This window comes from Pyrus communis, chromosome 5 (genome assembly GCF_963583255.1).
Source record: "Pyrus communis chromosome 5, drPyrComm1.1, whole genome shotgun sequence".
NCBI lineage: Eukaryota > Viridiplantae > Streptophyta > Magnoliopsida > Rosales > Rosaceae > Pyrus > Pyrus communis.
This window is the reverse complement of record NC_084807.1, coordinates 2,287,732-2,300,966: the sequence shown is the minus strand read 5'-3', so window position 1 is coordinate 2,300,966 and position 13,235 is coordinate 2,287,732. Positions and strand designations below refer to the sequence as shown.

The following is a 13,235-nucleotide window of genomic DNA, read 5'->3' as shown; positions in this document are numbered from 1 at the left end:
AAACCACATCAACATTTTTTGTTGACTTTTTTTTATATAGAAAGAAAGATGAAGTGAGAATTGTGAGAGAAGGCGAGATAATCCTACATCTATATTATTTGTTAGGGTAAATCTCAGTATACTACCCTCAAGTTTCGTGGTTTTCAACATTTGGTACATGGGGTTTTTTTTTCGTTCCTAAGTCATACCTAAAGTGTTAATTTTGGGAGTCTCATACATCCGTTAGTCTGGTTGTTAACTTTTCTGTTAACTGATGACATGGCACCCATGTGGAATTAAAAATTCAAAAAAAAAAAAAAAAAAATTGGTCATCTTCTACCTCCCCCGACCTTCCCTTCCTCCCTTATCCCTCCATTCTCTCCTCTGCACCAACCCACCAAACCCTCATCTCCTTTCCTCTTCAACTCGTTATACGTCCACCCTTCCCCCTCCATCTTCGACTCCACCCATCCAACCCACCAAACCCTAATATGCATTGTGCCCACTTTAGCTGCTCGCCCTTCCCTCCCCCAAAACCATAATTTGTATTTTCTTAATCCCAATTTCCTAATCATCTCAAAACTTCCACATCAATTCATCTCCTAATTTCAATAATCTGTAATAATCCCCAAATTTAACTACAGATTGTACAACGTCGTTCAAGTCACAAAACCTTCTCGAGAAACCCTTCCTCTTCGTCGACAACCACCACCCCTACCTTTTCACCAACCTCCTTTGTTTTTTCCTCACCCAAAACAATTCCGACGATGACAGCCTTACCGTTCAATTCATCGACGTCCAACAGAGATAAGGATCAATTCGGTGTCCTCTTCGACCCCCTTGGCATCTCGACGACTTGAAGGAGCCTGTCGTACGATCTGATAGGTAAGGTTGAGCAGGTCGAGCGTGAACTCAGGCCGATGGTGCCGGTGCTAGTGGCGAGCGCAAATGACGAGCAAATAAGGAGAAAAGAAAGAGGGGTTGGTCGCCAGATTGGATGGGAGGGTTCGAGAGAAAGTTGGGAGGGGAGCGACGCCGGCAAAGAAGGAGGAAGAGAGATCCTAACTTTTTGTGTTGGGAGAAGAAGAAGAAGAAATAGAGAGGAATAAGACATCGGGGGAGGTAGAAGAGGACCAAAAAAAAATTTTGAATTTTTAATTTTCACATGGACCCTTGAATGACACATGGCGTCTAGTCATTGTTCACATAGATGCCACATCATCAGTTAACAGGAGACTTAACAGCCAGACTAACGGATGTATGAGACTGTCCCAAAATTAACACTTTTGGTATAATTCTGGAACAAAAAAAACTTGATATACCAAATATTGAAAACCATAAAATTTAAGGATAATAAACTGAAATTTACTCTATTTGTTAATACCATTCTGTCGTCGATCGCTGGGTTGATGTGTCTTCCAACGAAAAAATATCGCGACAGGTCTAGCATATATGTTTTAAAATTCATCAACGTGAATCAGTCACGTGGGTATATTCATCAACATGAATCACAGTCACGTGGGAATATCCTCCTGCCATTCGTACAATCAAGCGCTGCATTCTCCTGTCTTGTGGTTCACAGCAAGCAACCACGCCTCCTAAAATAATTCTTTATAAGCATAAAAGGCCAGTGGCATCAAATAACTTTATATATTCTAATTAATTGCCCAGTGACCACCCTATATACATATATATACACAGAGAGAGAGAGAGAGAGAGAGAGAGAGAGAGACATATACATATGTATGTATGTATGTATATGAGTTCGGAAACACGATCCATATATAGTAATTCAACGAGAAAAATTTCATGTAAAACCACCAAATTTCCAGACAAATCTCTAGTACTTTTCTCTCTTGATGAGGAGGTCCAATAAAATTTCAGCTCTCTAAACACCATCAATTATGAATATTGCTTCTGAAAAACCCAATGCGGGTGGCTGGAATGCTGCTATTTTCATCATCTGTAAGCAATCAAGTTCTTCTATGTTCATCTTATATTTCAGCTTCTTTTATCAGCATCTTATTTTTCATTTAATTCCACAGTTACTTGAATTTTTTTGTTGCGGTCAATATTTGTATTCAGTTCATTAATTTTTCTGAAAACTTATTGAAGTTTCATCTTTCATGAGTACTCTGTTTATTTGTTGCTTAATTAAATTTTACTTGCAGTGGTTGAGGTGGCCCAGCAGTTCGCATTCTATGGGTTGGCAAGTAACCTCATCATGTACCTCACAGATGTTTTGGACCAGCCCTTAGCCGCCGCGGCTAAGAATGTCAACACCTGGCTGGGTATCTCATTAGTCTTCCCTGTCCTCGGAGCCTTTCTTGCAGATTCCTATTTTGGTCGATTCAAAACCATCGTCTTCTCCATCACCATTTATTTCCTGGTAAATCATCTAAAGGTCATCGCATTTTTTCCCTTCAATATATGTGTCGAATGTTCACTTTTGGTACGCCCGTATGATGCTCACTATGTTGCGAAAGACTGTGAATCTAAACCATAATGGCCGAATACGGTGAAAGAGCATCCGAAATCCGTATCGGTACAGATGAACCGATTCGTTTTCGATTCAGTGATAAATTATTCAGTGGTTGTTCATCTAGTCATGAGATTCGGTGGTGAATGAGGAGCAGCAGCGGAGCTAACTTCTGACTCTAGGGAGAGATTGACATTCTTCAGTGCATCGGACATCGGCTTACTAAATAGTTGAATTGGGAAAATTAGGGTTAGATGGACTGGGAGAGATTGAAGATAAAATGAGGATGGGGAGTTTGGTTTCCTGAAAGATTTGGGTTTTGATATGAGCCTGCAGCATATAAAGGAAAAAAGAAAGCGAAGAGGGAAAGGTAAAGAGAGAGAGAGAGAGAGAGAGAGAGAGAGAGAGAGAGTGGAGGGAAGAAATGAAGTGAAAAAGAAAAAGAAAGATGAAGTGGTCAAAGTGGGAAAATTGAGAAGAGAGCGAAAAACTGGATTTGTATAAATAAAAAAATGGATAAAATAGTATAGTGTTTGTTAGAATAGAGTGTTGTTAAAGATAATAAGTTCATTTGGCTAGCTAAATTGGTTTTTTGACAATACTTAATACCGAAAAGACAATACAAATTTTCATTCTTTTAACATATTTAGAACGAGTCAAACTAAATGTGTCATCAGAACCTGGCTTGGTATCTCATCAGTCTTCCCTGTCCTCGGCTCCTTTCTTGCAGATTCCTATTTTGGTCAGTTTAAAACCTAATCCATCACCATCCATTTCCTGGTAAATCAGTCTTCGCATTTTTTCCCGTTAATAAATGCTTTGAATGTTCAACTTTGGTAAGAACGTAGCTAGTTTATTTGATAAGAAAATACTAATCATGTTTGATTGGATAGATATACTTAAGTAGTTGTGTTCATAGCTTATATATCATATTGTAGGGCATGGTTCTTTTGACTCTGTCCATCTCGGTAATTCCTTCACAAAGTCGCCGAGCAGTGTTCTTTGTGGCGCTGTACATTTTATCGGTGGCTCAAGGTGCGCTGCAGCCATGCTTGCAAACATTTGCAGCAGATCAGTTCGATGAGAACACGCCGGAAGAGATCAAGGTCAAGAGCTCCTTCTTCAACTGGTGGTACGTGGGGTTCGGGTTTGGTGCCACTTCTGCCGCAGTAGGAGTTGTATATCTCCAGGTAATAACTTTGTTCTATATTCCCACATCCTCCCAAAAGTATTTAGAGTATAATAGTACATAAAAATAAAAACAAAATCACAAAAGAAATTTAATACTTCCAATTGTTGAATAAGCTATTTTGTTTGGTCAATCGTTGGGATACACAACTAATAACTTGTATATCCGTGAAATTATCTTGCTGACTTTTATTGAATTTCGTGCTCCTTTTTTTTTTTTTTCGTTTTTTCTTTTTTTTTTTTGTTTTTGGTTTTTTGTTGAATCTTTTGTTCTACTGTATTACAAAACATTACTAATCATAATCATAACAGATAAAAATTTAATTAAATTGGCTTGAACAGTGTCCCCCTTATCACCCGAATTCAAAATGGCCCTCTATGTAGTTTATTACATGAAATTACTATACGAGTTTTTCTAGTTACACTCCATTACCCATCTAAGTTCACCCCACAAAAATTTTAGTGTGTTTTGATTTCCAAATTACCCTTAAAATATTGTAAATAAAAAGATAAAATGAAACACAAGAAGCCTTTTACCATAGTGGTGGAGAGAAGTGTTACCCTTGAATTACAACGTGGGTTCAAATCCCGTCGACTCTCTAATCTAACATCTAATTTAACAAATCTATTGTTTAACAAAAAATAAAATAAAATAAAATAAAAAAAACCCTTCTCCTTCCCCCTACATGCACCCCTCCTCGATCCCGACCACGACACCGATGATCCTTACGAGTCTGATAGTTGCCTCTCTCTTTATCTCTTATTGATTTTGGATTCATAAAATTCTCAACCATCAAAACAACAATAACAACAACAACAAAAAAAAAAAAAAAAAAAAGAAAAGCCGTCATTGAGCTCGGTTCTGTGTCACGTCTTCTATTAGATCCAAGCACTCTAAGTCTTTTCTTAGACTCTCTTCGAAAGTCCTTCTAGGTCTTCATTTACCCCTTCGATCCTGAACCTCTGCCCTGTAATACTAATCACATCTTCTCAACCATCCAAAGATTAAAAAAAAAAAAAAAAAAAAAAAAAAAACCAAAATAAGAATCTGAATTTAAAGAACTTACCGATCAAGTTTTTAATTGAATGAAGGAACTCCTTGCTCTTGGGTTTTGTTAGCGGCAATTTCATATTTCATATAATTTCGAGAAGGGAAGAAGGAACATGGATACCGGCTGCGAGAGTGATAGAGAAGGAAGGATGTGTTGACAGTTGTCCCACATCGGTAAGGGACAAGGTTTGCTATGTGCTTATATGATCTTGGCTACTCCTCATATTGCCAATTGGTTTTATAGTGGAACCTCAATTTCATCATAGTATCAGAGCGGGTTGTCTTTGTGTGAAGCCAAACGGCCACACGCACTCCACGTCATCCAGTTGTTGTCCACGTATAGGCTTGAAAATCCGCCACACGTGTGGGGCGTGTTGATTTTATGGTGGAACCTCAATTTCATCAGGATACCTGTGAGGTTGGTAGGGGACGCCGTTGGTGATGTGAGGGACGCCGGCCGGTGGTTGTTGTCTGGGAGGGTGTTTGTCAAAAGAGAAAACATTACTAATCTTACTATTTATCCAGTTCAGTCATCAAAATGCCACCAAAAAAAAATGTCACTAGATTTGATTTTTTGTTGATAAATTAATTAATTCTGTACACTAATTAATTGAAATTACTATACTTGTAGGATAATGTTGGGTGGGGATTAGGGTTTGGAATATTGGCGGGAGTTTTGGTGGTGTCACTCGTATCATTCTTGGTGGGGACTAAGAGGTACAGGAAACAAAGGCGTCCAGGGAGCCCTTTAACTACGGTGGCACAAGTGCTCGTTGCAGCAGCTCGAAAATGGCATGTCACTAAAACACTCAATTGTGAGTGTGTTTATTATGGAGATGACAAGGGTGAAGCCCTGCTACAAGGTCAGTCGCAGCCTCAGGTTTTGGCTCGTACTAATCAACTCAGGTACAAACTTAATATTGCATAAAGTACTATTCTTTCGTGTTTATAATATGCTTTTATGATCCAAAGCAGTCATTTTTTTTTTTTTGTTCTTTTTCAAACTATAAATTCATATGGAAGATCAGCCCAAATGAAAATCTATTAGTCATATAATTGTAACAAAGGAAACTGTTAGGTTAGCTAGGTGTTAAGGAAATGTAGAATGAAAAGTTATGATTATGATATTTTTAGGATCGATTTTTTTTTAAAATTTAAACAATAAATAAATAGATTAGAAATATACTTTATTGTTAAAACTCTATAATGATCATTATAATCAAACAAAATGTCAAATAGAATGCCATTATTCAGTACGAATTCTAATGTGGCATCATGATATATATGGACATAGGGTGCTAACCTAATTAGGGGTCATTTGAGCAACAAAGAGCCTCTAATCATTTGAATGGGTTAGATTCATTTATTTCTTATGAAATGAGAAATACAAGCAATCTTGACTGTTGGATTAAGAGTTAATTCGAATTGATCACATTTTTGTCGTCCATTTGAGTAGAACAGACACATATAATCTCTTAATCAATTACTAAACAAGTTTTTTTTGTTGAACAAGAATTACTAAACAACTTTATGTTATATAAAATATATATAGATATATAGTCATAGATGACATAGACGTCCAAACCTCTAGTTAGGGTGTCCACGTGCATTCATACATTATTTTCTTTTTACCTTGGCTGTTTTCCCCAATTTTTCCTATAGTAATAGCAAATAGATAGTCCGTCCGTTCCACTTTTTCCGATACGGGATTCATCCTCTTATCATCAATCACAATTAACAAGCTTACGTTGCGTAATGAAAACAAAAAATAATGCAGATGCTTGGACAAGGCAACGATCATAGACGAACTAGATGCTTCAACAAACCCTAGAAATCCATGGAGGCTATGCTCTCTCAATGAAGTGGAAGAAGTGAAGCTCGTCCTCCGACTCATCCCCCTATGGTTGAGTTTCCTAATGTTTGGTGTAGTCCAAGCCCAACTTCATACCTTCTTCACCAAACAAAGTAGCACAACCATCCGGTCGATCGGTCCTCATTTCCAGGTTCCTGCGGCATCACTTCCAGGCCTCGTTGGCATTGCAAACATATTCGCCGTTCTAATCTACGATCGGTTTTTTGTCCCAATAGCCCAAAAATATACGGGACACCCCTCGGGTATTACTGTGCTACAAAGAATCGGCACTGGGCTAGTTCTATCCATACTCCTTATGGTTGTGTCGGCTCTAGTAGAGGCCAAAAGGCTCAACATTGCAAAAGACTACAATCTCATTGATGAACCTCAAGCGATAATACCAATGAGGGTATGGTGGTTACTCCCACAATACTTGATTCTTGGCCTCGCATATCCATTCGTCATGGTTGGAATTCAAGAATTATTCTACGGTCAAATGCCAGAGCAAATGAGAAGCATGGGAGCGGCAGCGTCTATGAGTGTTATAGGAGTTGGCAGCTTCATTAGCAATTGGATTATATCTGTTCTGGAGTTAATTACCTCAAGAAATGGTGAGAAATGGCTTGGTGACAATATCAATCGGGCTCACCTCGATTACTTCTATTGGGTGCTGGCAGTTTTGAGCACACTAAATTTTTGTGTTTATGCGTTAATTGCGAATGCTTTTGTGTACAAAAAGGTCGAAAGAGAAGACAAAGTGAAGACTGAGCTGAGCTGCGCAAACTACCAAGATGGAGAGATATGAGACATATGATTCAAGTGCATAGGAAGAACAAGATTCAAACATAAAGTGCTCTACCATTAAAACTGGAAGCAAGCACCTATGCATTAATTTTTTTATTTGCCAAGAACTAAATACGTTCTAAAATTTAGACATGGCAAGATACAGTGTTCTTTGATTTAAAATTCAAATGGATAATTTTTGTTTATTGTGTTTTGGAAACTCCCTTACAAACACATTCCACAGCATACAACTTATTGTTTTATTTTTCTAGATAACTCTGTTAGAAATATTCTGTCATATGCATGGATGCTACTTCTCCTACAACAAATTTTGTAAGATAAACATTAGTACACAGTAATTTATGTTGCCACAATTAATTAGATACTATAAACATATACAATAAAATATTCTCCTTTAGAGTGTAGAAACTACTCTTCGTTGAGGCTTCATTGAACAACATTGTAGGTCAAGGCGTGTTAGTTCACTGTTCTTAAGAGTAAATTTTGCCCCTTGGAGACTTTATCTTGATATTGCAGGTTATGGTGTCCTACGCTCCAGGATACAACAACCTATGATTGTTGTAAGCGTACACTCACAATACTTGGATTGAGTGAACAGCTCGATTCTTTCCTTTGGCATATAAGAGGTGGGAATTATAACAGCAATTGAAAGAATACAAGAGATCAAGAAAGAAGAGGACGGTGGGATTCTTTTCAACTAGGTGGAGTTTATAGGGAAGAAAAAGATTACTCGGAACAAAGGAAGTATTTAAGGGCTCAAATGGAACGTTAGGAAATTAAAGAGCATTGCATTAGCTGTTAGAATATATAGGATAAAACAGCCAAATAGATAAGGCAGTTAGGAGTGTGGCTGTTAGAATAATTAGTTAGGATTGTTAGTAAGTAATTGGGTTGGTTAAGGCAGTTAGCCATCTACTCATCTATATAGCAACTGTACTCTTTGTAATCAAGTATTAATCAAGAAACATTAAAACAACAATTCCTTCTTTCTTTCTTTCTCTCTCTCTCTCTCTCTCTCTAAAACTTCTCTGTTTTCTTCTTCTTCCTCATCTGTGATATCTCTGTTTTACTTTCTGCATATTACTTAACATGGCATCATCGTCTTGAAAGCCATTCGAGCTTTCTCGGTCCTTGGTTTACTTCCACTACAACCTCAACATACTGATTCTTCTTTTGTCTCTTGGAATTTCGGGCTTCTTTCTTGGCCAATTCTCTGATTTGTTTTTGGGAAGTTCTTGCACGCCAAGTGTTTGGTTTTTTGTCTCACTCAGATTCTTTCACAATGATCACTGCAAATCAGTTGCAAATCTTACAATCACCGATTACCAACTTGATTTCATCAGTTTCTAATTCGGTTACTGTGAAGTTGGATGATTCCAACTATCTTTAATGGCAGTTTCAGTTACAATTGATGCTCGAAGGCTATGGAATTATGGGGTTCGTAGATGGTACAAACATGTGTCCTCCTCAGTTTTCTTCATCTGGGTCTCCTAATTCGGCACTAACTGGTGCGTCTTCAACCCCACAAGCTGAAGCTGATGAGTACAAGATTTGGAAGATGCATGACAAGGCTCTCATGCAACTTCTCACTGCAACTTTGTCTTCCTTTGCCATCTCTTGTGCCATAGGCAGTACCAGCTCAAGAGATCTTTGGGTTCGGCTTCAAGAACAGTTTTCAACTATTAGTCGTACTTCCATTTTCCAGATGAAAGTTGATCTTCAGAACATCAAAAAGGGTTCTAATTCTGTATCGATGTATCTTCAACGTATTAAAGCAGCACAGGATTTTCTTGCAGCCGCCACAGTTGTCTTTGCCGATGAAGATATTGTGATCTTGGCTCTCAATGGTCTTCCTGCAGAATATAACACTTTCAAATGTGTTATTCGTGGAAGCGAAAATGTTATATCTCTCAAGGAGTTTCATTCTCAGTTACTTGCATATGAGGCCACAGTTGAGAACAATTTCTCCATGCCCTTTATGTCTGCTATGGTAGCCAAGAACAATGGTCACGGATCACAAAGTTATTCTTTTGGGAACCCTTCTCCAAATGGTGTCCAGAACAATATTCAAACAGTCAACAATAGAGGAAATTCCGGATTTAATGGACATTCTGGTCAATCCAGTTTCTTCAATGGTGGCAGGTCAAAATTTAAAGGCAAGGGGAAGTTTAACAACAATCAAGGACAAAGGTATTATAATTCCAAGCCTGTGGTACATGATTTTGCTCCTGGAATTCTTGGGACTCCGTCCTCATTCAATAGTGGTACATCTTCTTCAAATGTTATCTGTCAGATTTGCTCTAAACAAGGACATTCTGCTGCAACTTGTAATTTTAGAAATGCTGAGCCTATTGAACCCTGTCAAATCTGTGACAGGAAAAATCATACTGCAAGAACTTGCTTCTTTAGGAATCAATCTCCTAATCAAGTCCCACACATGGCAGCCATGAATACCACATACTCACACTCTATGTCATCCAATTATATGATGCCGTCTACAATGTCTACCTCTGCACCTTTGTCTACCCCCACACAATATTCACCTGAAAGTTGGCTCACTGATTCTGGGGCCACAAACCACATGACTGCTGATATGAGGAATTTGAGCTTGGCATCACCATATCCAAATACTGAAATGGTCCAGACTATAAATGGGGAAGGTTTGCAAGTGTCCCACATAGACACCTCTCTCTTGAGGACCTCACATCATCCTTTGAAACTGAATTCAGTTCTTTATGTGCCTAGATTGTCTCATAATCTTTTATCGGTGCACAGATTATGTTTAGACAACAATTGTTGGTTAATATTCGATGCTTTCTCTTTTTGGATCCAGGACAAGGCCAGAGGGAGAATTCTATTCCAGGGAGTATGCAATAATAGACTCTATCCTATACCATCTCTTATACCACACCAGTCTGCTGCAACTTCAAAAATCATAGCCTGCTTGGGAAAACTAGTAAATTCAACTCTTTGGCACAATTGATTAGGTCATCCTTCCAACTCAGTTTCTTCTACAATGCTTAAGAAGTCTAGCATAGTTACTGTACATGATCCATCTTCTACAATGTGTCAAAGTTGTTTAGAGGGGAAATTCAGCAAGTTACCTTTTCAATCTGTTCAAACTAGGTCTGTGGTTCCTTTTGAGGTGATACATAGTGATTTGTGGCGTCCAACACCTTGTCAATCTCTAGATGGGTGTAAATACTATGTTCTGTTCACAGATGAATGTACCAGATTCAGTTGGATTTTTCCCTTAATCAATAAATCAGACCTTTTCTCTACATTTGTCTTTTTCTATCATTATGTTTGCACTCAATTTACAACCAAAATAAAAATTTTGCAAAGTGATGGAGGAGGAGAATTTATTAGTAAAAAGTTTCAAACATTTCTCACTGAACATGGTGTTTTTCATCATATTTCTTGTCCCTATACCCCTGAACAAAATGGGTTAGCATAACATAAACATAGGCATATTGTAGAAACTGCCCTTACATTGTTGCAGACTGCTCATTTACCTTCATTCTTTTAGACTTATGCCTGTCATACAGCAACCTACTTAATCAATAGAATGCCAACTACTGTCCTTCATAACAAATCACCCTTTGAATTACTCTATGATGCTATTTCTGATCTTTCTCACTTAAGAGTATTCGGTTGTTCTTGTTACCCTCTCCTTAAACCATATAACACCTCAAAATTACAACCTAAAACCTCTCGATGCTTATTTTTAGGATATGCTCCTTACTACAAAAGGTACTTCTGTTATCATCTGGAAACCAAAAAGTGCTACATTTCTAGACATGTCCTATTCAATGAACTCGAGTTTCCATTTCCATTACTACATGTTTACCCTAAAGCTCAGATTCTTACTCCCGCACCATTACTTGACAATGCACTACTACCAACTCCAAATCTTCAAAATGTTCTTGTTTCACCAGTTTCAAATTCTAGAGTGCAAACTTTATCTACACCTAGAGATACTCCATCTACTAGATCTCAGTCACCTCAAATACATGCACAGCCATCTCCAACACATAGTCAATCACCTCATATGCATACAAAGTCATGTCACAGATCTATTGAGTCCCCAGATGTATTGCAGACTTCTGGTTCTTATGATACTGATACCCTGACCACACCACAGTCCATTATTGCTGCTCCATCTCCATCTTCATCAACCCCTGTGGCACTTGAGTTCTGTCATGAGACTTTCCAAGTAGTTCTTGAGATTCCATTAATGAATCTCCACCCCATGCAGACTCAATCCAAAAGTGGTATTGTGAAGCATAAAGCCTTGTATGCATCAATTTGTGATTCTGAAGGGGTTGACCTTACTACCACAGAGCCTGCAACATATAAGTCAGCTTTGAAAGAACCAGTGTGGAATGAGGCTATGAATGAAGAGATTACAGCTTTACATTCTCAAAGAACCTGGAGTCTAGTGAATCTTCCACACAATAAGAACCTTGTCGGCTGCAAGTGGGTATTTAAAATCAAGAGGAATTCTGATGGGACAATAGCAAGGTACAAAGCGAGACTTGTTGCAAAAGGGTTTAATCAGGAGCATGGACTCGACTATGGGGAAACATTCAGTCCTGTTGTTAAACCAACCACTGTCAGGTTAGTGTTAGCTTTGGCAGCTCATCATGCTTGGCCTCTACATTAATTATATGTCAAAAATGCCTTCCTTCATGGCATTTTACAAGAAGAAGTTTATATGTCTCAACCTTCGGGATTTAAAGACCATCATCATCCTCTTAAAGTCTGTAAATTACATAAGTCCCTCTATGGACTCAAGTAAGCCCCAAGGGCTTGGAATGACAGATTCACAAGCTTTCTGCCCAAATTAGGGTTCCACAATACATATGCTAATTCATCGATCTTTGTCAAAAGTTCTGGTTCTTCACTTGTGATTCTGTTGCTCTACGTAGATGACATCATAATCACTGGAAATGCCACTGAGATGATTACACAGGTTATTGCAGATTTAACAAATGAATTTGATCTCAAAAATCTGGGGTCTCTTCATTATTTTCTTGGGATACAAATTACAAACACGGATGAAAGGGTTGTTTTTATCTCAAGAGAAGTATGTGAAAGATTTGTTGCAAAAAACTGAAATGTTCGATTCTAAACCATGTGCAACCCCTTGCTTACCATATAACAGGTTATTGAAGGATGATGGGGAACCTTTTAATAATCCTAGTCTTTATAGAAGTATTGTTGGTGCCTTACAATACTTGGTTTTTACAAAGCCAGACATAGCCTTCTCAGTCCACCAAGTTTGTCAGTTTATGCAGTCTCCAATGGCTTCTCATTATTTGGCTGTGAAGAGAATCTTGCGATATCTCAAAGGGACTATGACACATGGAATTCGATATACAAAAGGTAGTTTAACACTCCGATCTTTTAGGGATGCTGATTGGGCTGGGGACCCTAATGATAGGCATTCTACAACAAGTTTTGTTGTGTTTCTGGGTAACAATCCTATCTCTTAGGCTTCAAAGAAACAACAAACAGTATCAAGATCATCAACTGAAGCTGAATATCGAGCTCTCTCATCCACTGCTGCTGAATTGGATTGGTTGCAACAATTATTTCAGGTTCTGCAAGTTCAAATTCCTTACCCCCCCAGTTCTTTTTTTTTACAACCTTTCTGCAATCGCATTGTCTTTTAATCCAGTGCAACATCAGCGTGCAAAACATATTAAAGTTGATGTTCACTTTGTGAGAGAACGTGTTGCAAGCAAGAAGCTCGTGTTCAGTTTGTATCTTCTTCCGAGCAGTTTGCCGACATTCTTACCAAAGGACTGAGTTCGCCATTGTTCAATACTCACTGCAACAATCTCATGCTTGGACCACCATGAGCTTGCAGGGGGATG

At 38.2% G+C, this 13,235-nt stretch overlaps 2 protein-coding genes across 2 annotated transcripts; both read left to right on the top strand.

Annotated features, from left to right (window-relative positions):
• Positions 1 to 1,883: 1,883 nt before the first annotated feature.
• LOC137733420 (protein NRT1/ PTR FAMILY 5.4-like) lies at positions 1,884 to 7,354 on the top strand. Its single transcript, XM_068472570.1, has 5 exons — positions 1,884 to 1,944; positions 2,151 to 2,368; positions 3,397 to 3,648; positions 5,329 to 5,603; positions 6,475 to 7,354. Exons 1-5 carry the CDS (start codon positions 1,884 to 1,886, stop codon positions 7,352 to 7,354), a joined length of 1,686 nt encoding a protein of 561 aa, XP_068328671.1.
• A 1,431-nt stretch (positions 7,355 to 8,785) lies between these two features.
• Positions 8,786 to 13,167, top strand: LOC137733541 (uncharacterized). Its single transcript, XM_068472683.1, has 5 exons — positions 8,786 to 10,013; positions 11,085 to 11,973; positions 12,247 to 12,328; positions 12,852 to 12,956; positions 13,048 to 13,167. The coding sequence occupies exons 1-5, from the start codon at positions 8,786 to 8,788 to the stop codon at positions 13,165 to 13,167; spliced, it is 2,424 nt and encodes an 807-aa protein (XP_068328784.1).
• The last annotated feature ends 68 nt before the right edge of the window (positions 13,168 to 13,235 follow it).

Excerpts from the sequence above, each read along its gene's own strand:
- LOC137733541 (XM_068472683.1), top strand. The coding sequence starts at position 8,786 with ATGGGGTTCGTAGATGGTACAAACATGTGTCCTCCTCAGTTTTCTTCA. Across the intron at positions 10,014-11,084 it reads CCAGACTATAAATGGGGAAG|GATATGCTCCTTACTACAAA; the intron begins GTTTGCAAGTGT and ends GCTTATTTTTAG. Across the intron at positions 12,329-12,851 it reads CCACTGAGATGATTACACAG|GCTTCAAAGAAACAACAAAC; the intron begins GTTATTGCAGAT and ends CCTATCTCTTAG.
- LOC137733420 (XM_068472570.1), top strand. The coding sequence starts at position 1,884 with ATGAATATTGCTTCTGAAAAACCCAATGCGGGTGGCTGGAATGCTGCT. Across the intron at positions 1,945-2,150 it reads TGCTGCTATTTTCATCATCT|TGGTTGAGGTGGCCCAGCAG; the intron begins GTAAGCAATCAA and ends TTTTACTTGCAG. Across the intron at positions 3,649-5,328 it reads TAGGAGTTGTATATCTCCAG|GATAATGTTGGGTGGGGATT; the intron begins GTAATAACTTTG and ends CTATACTTGTAG.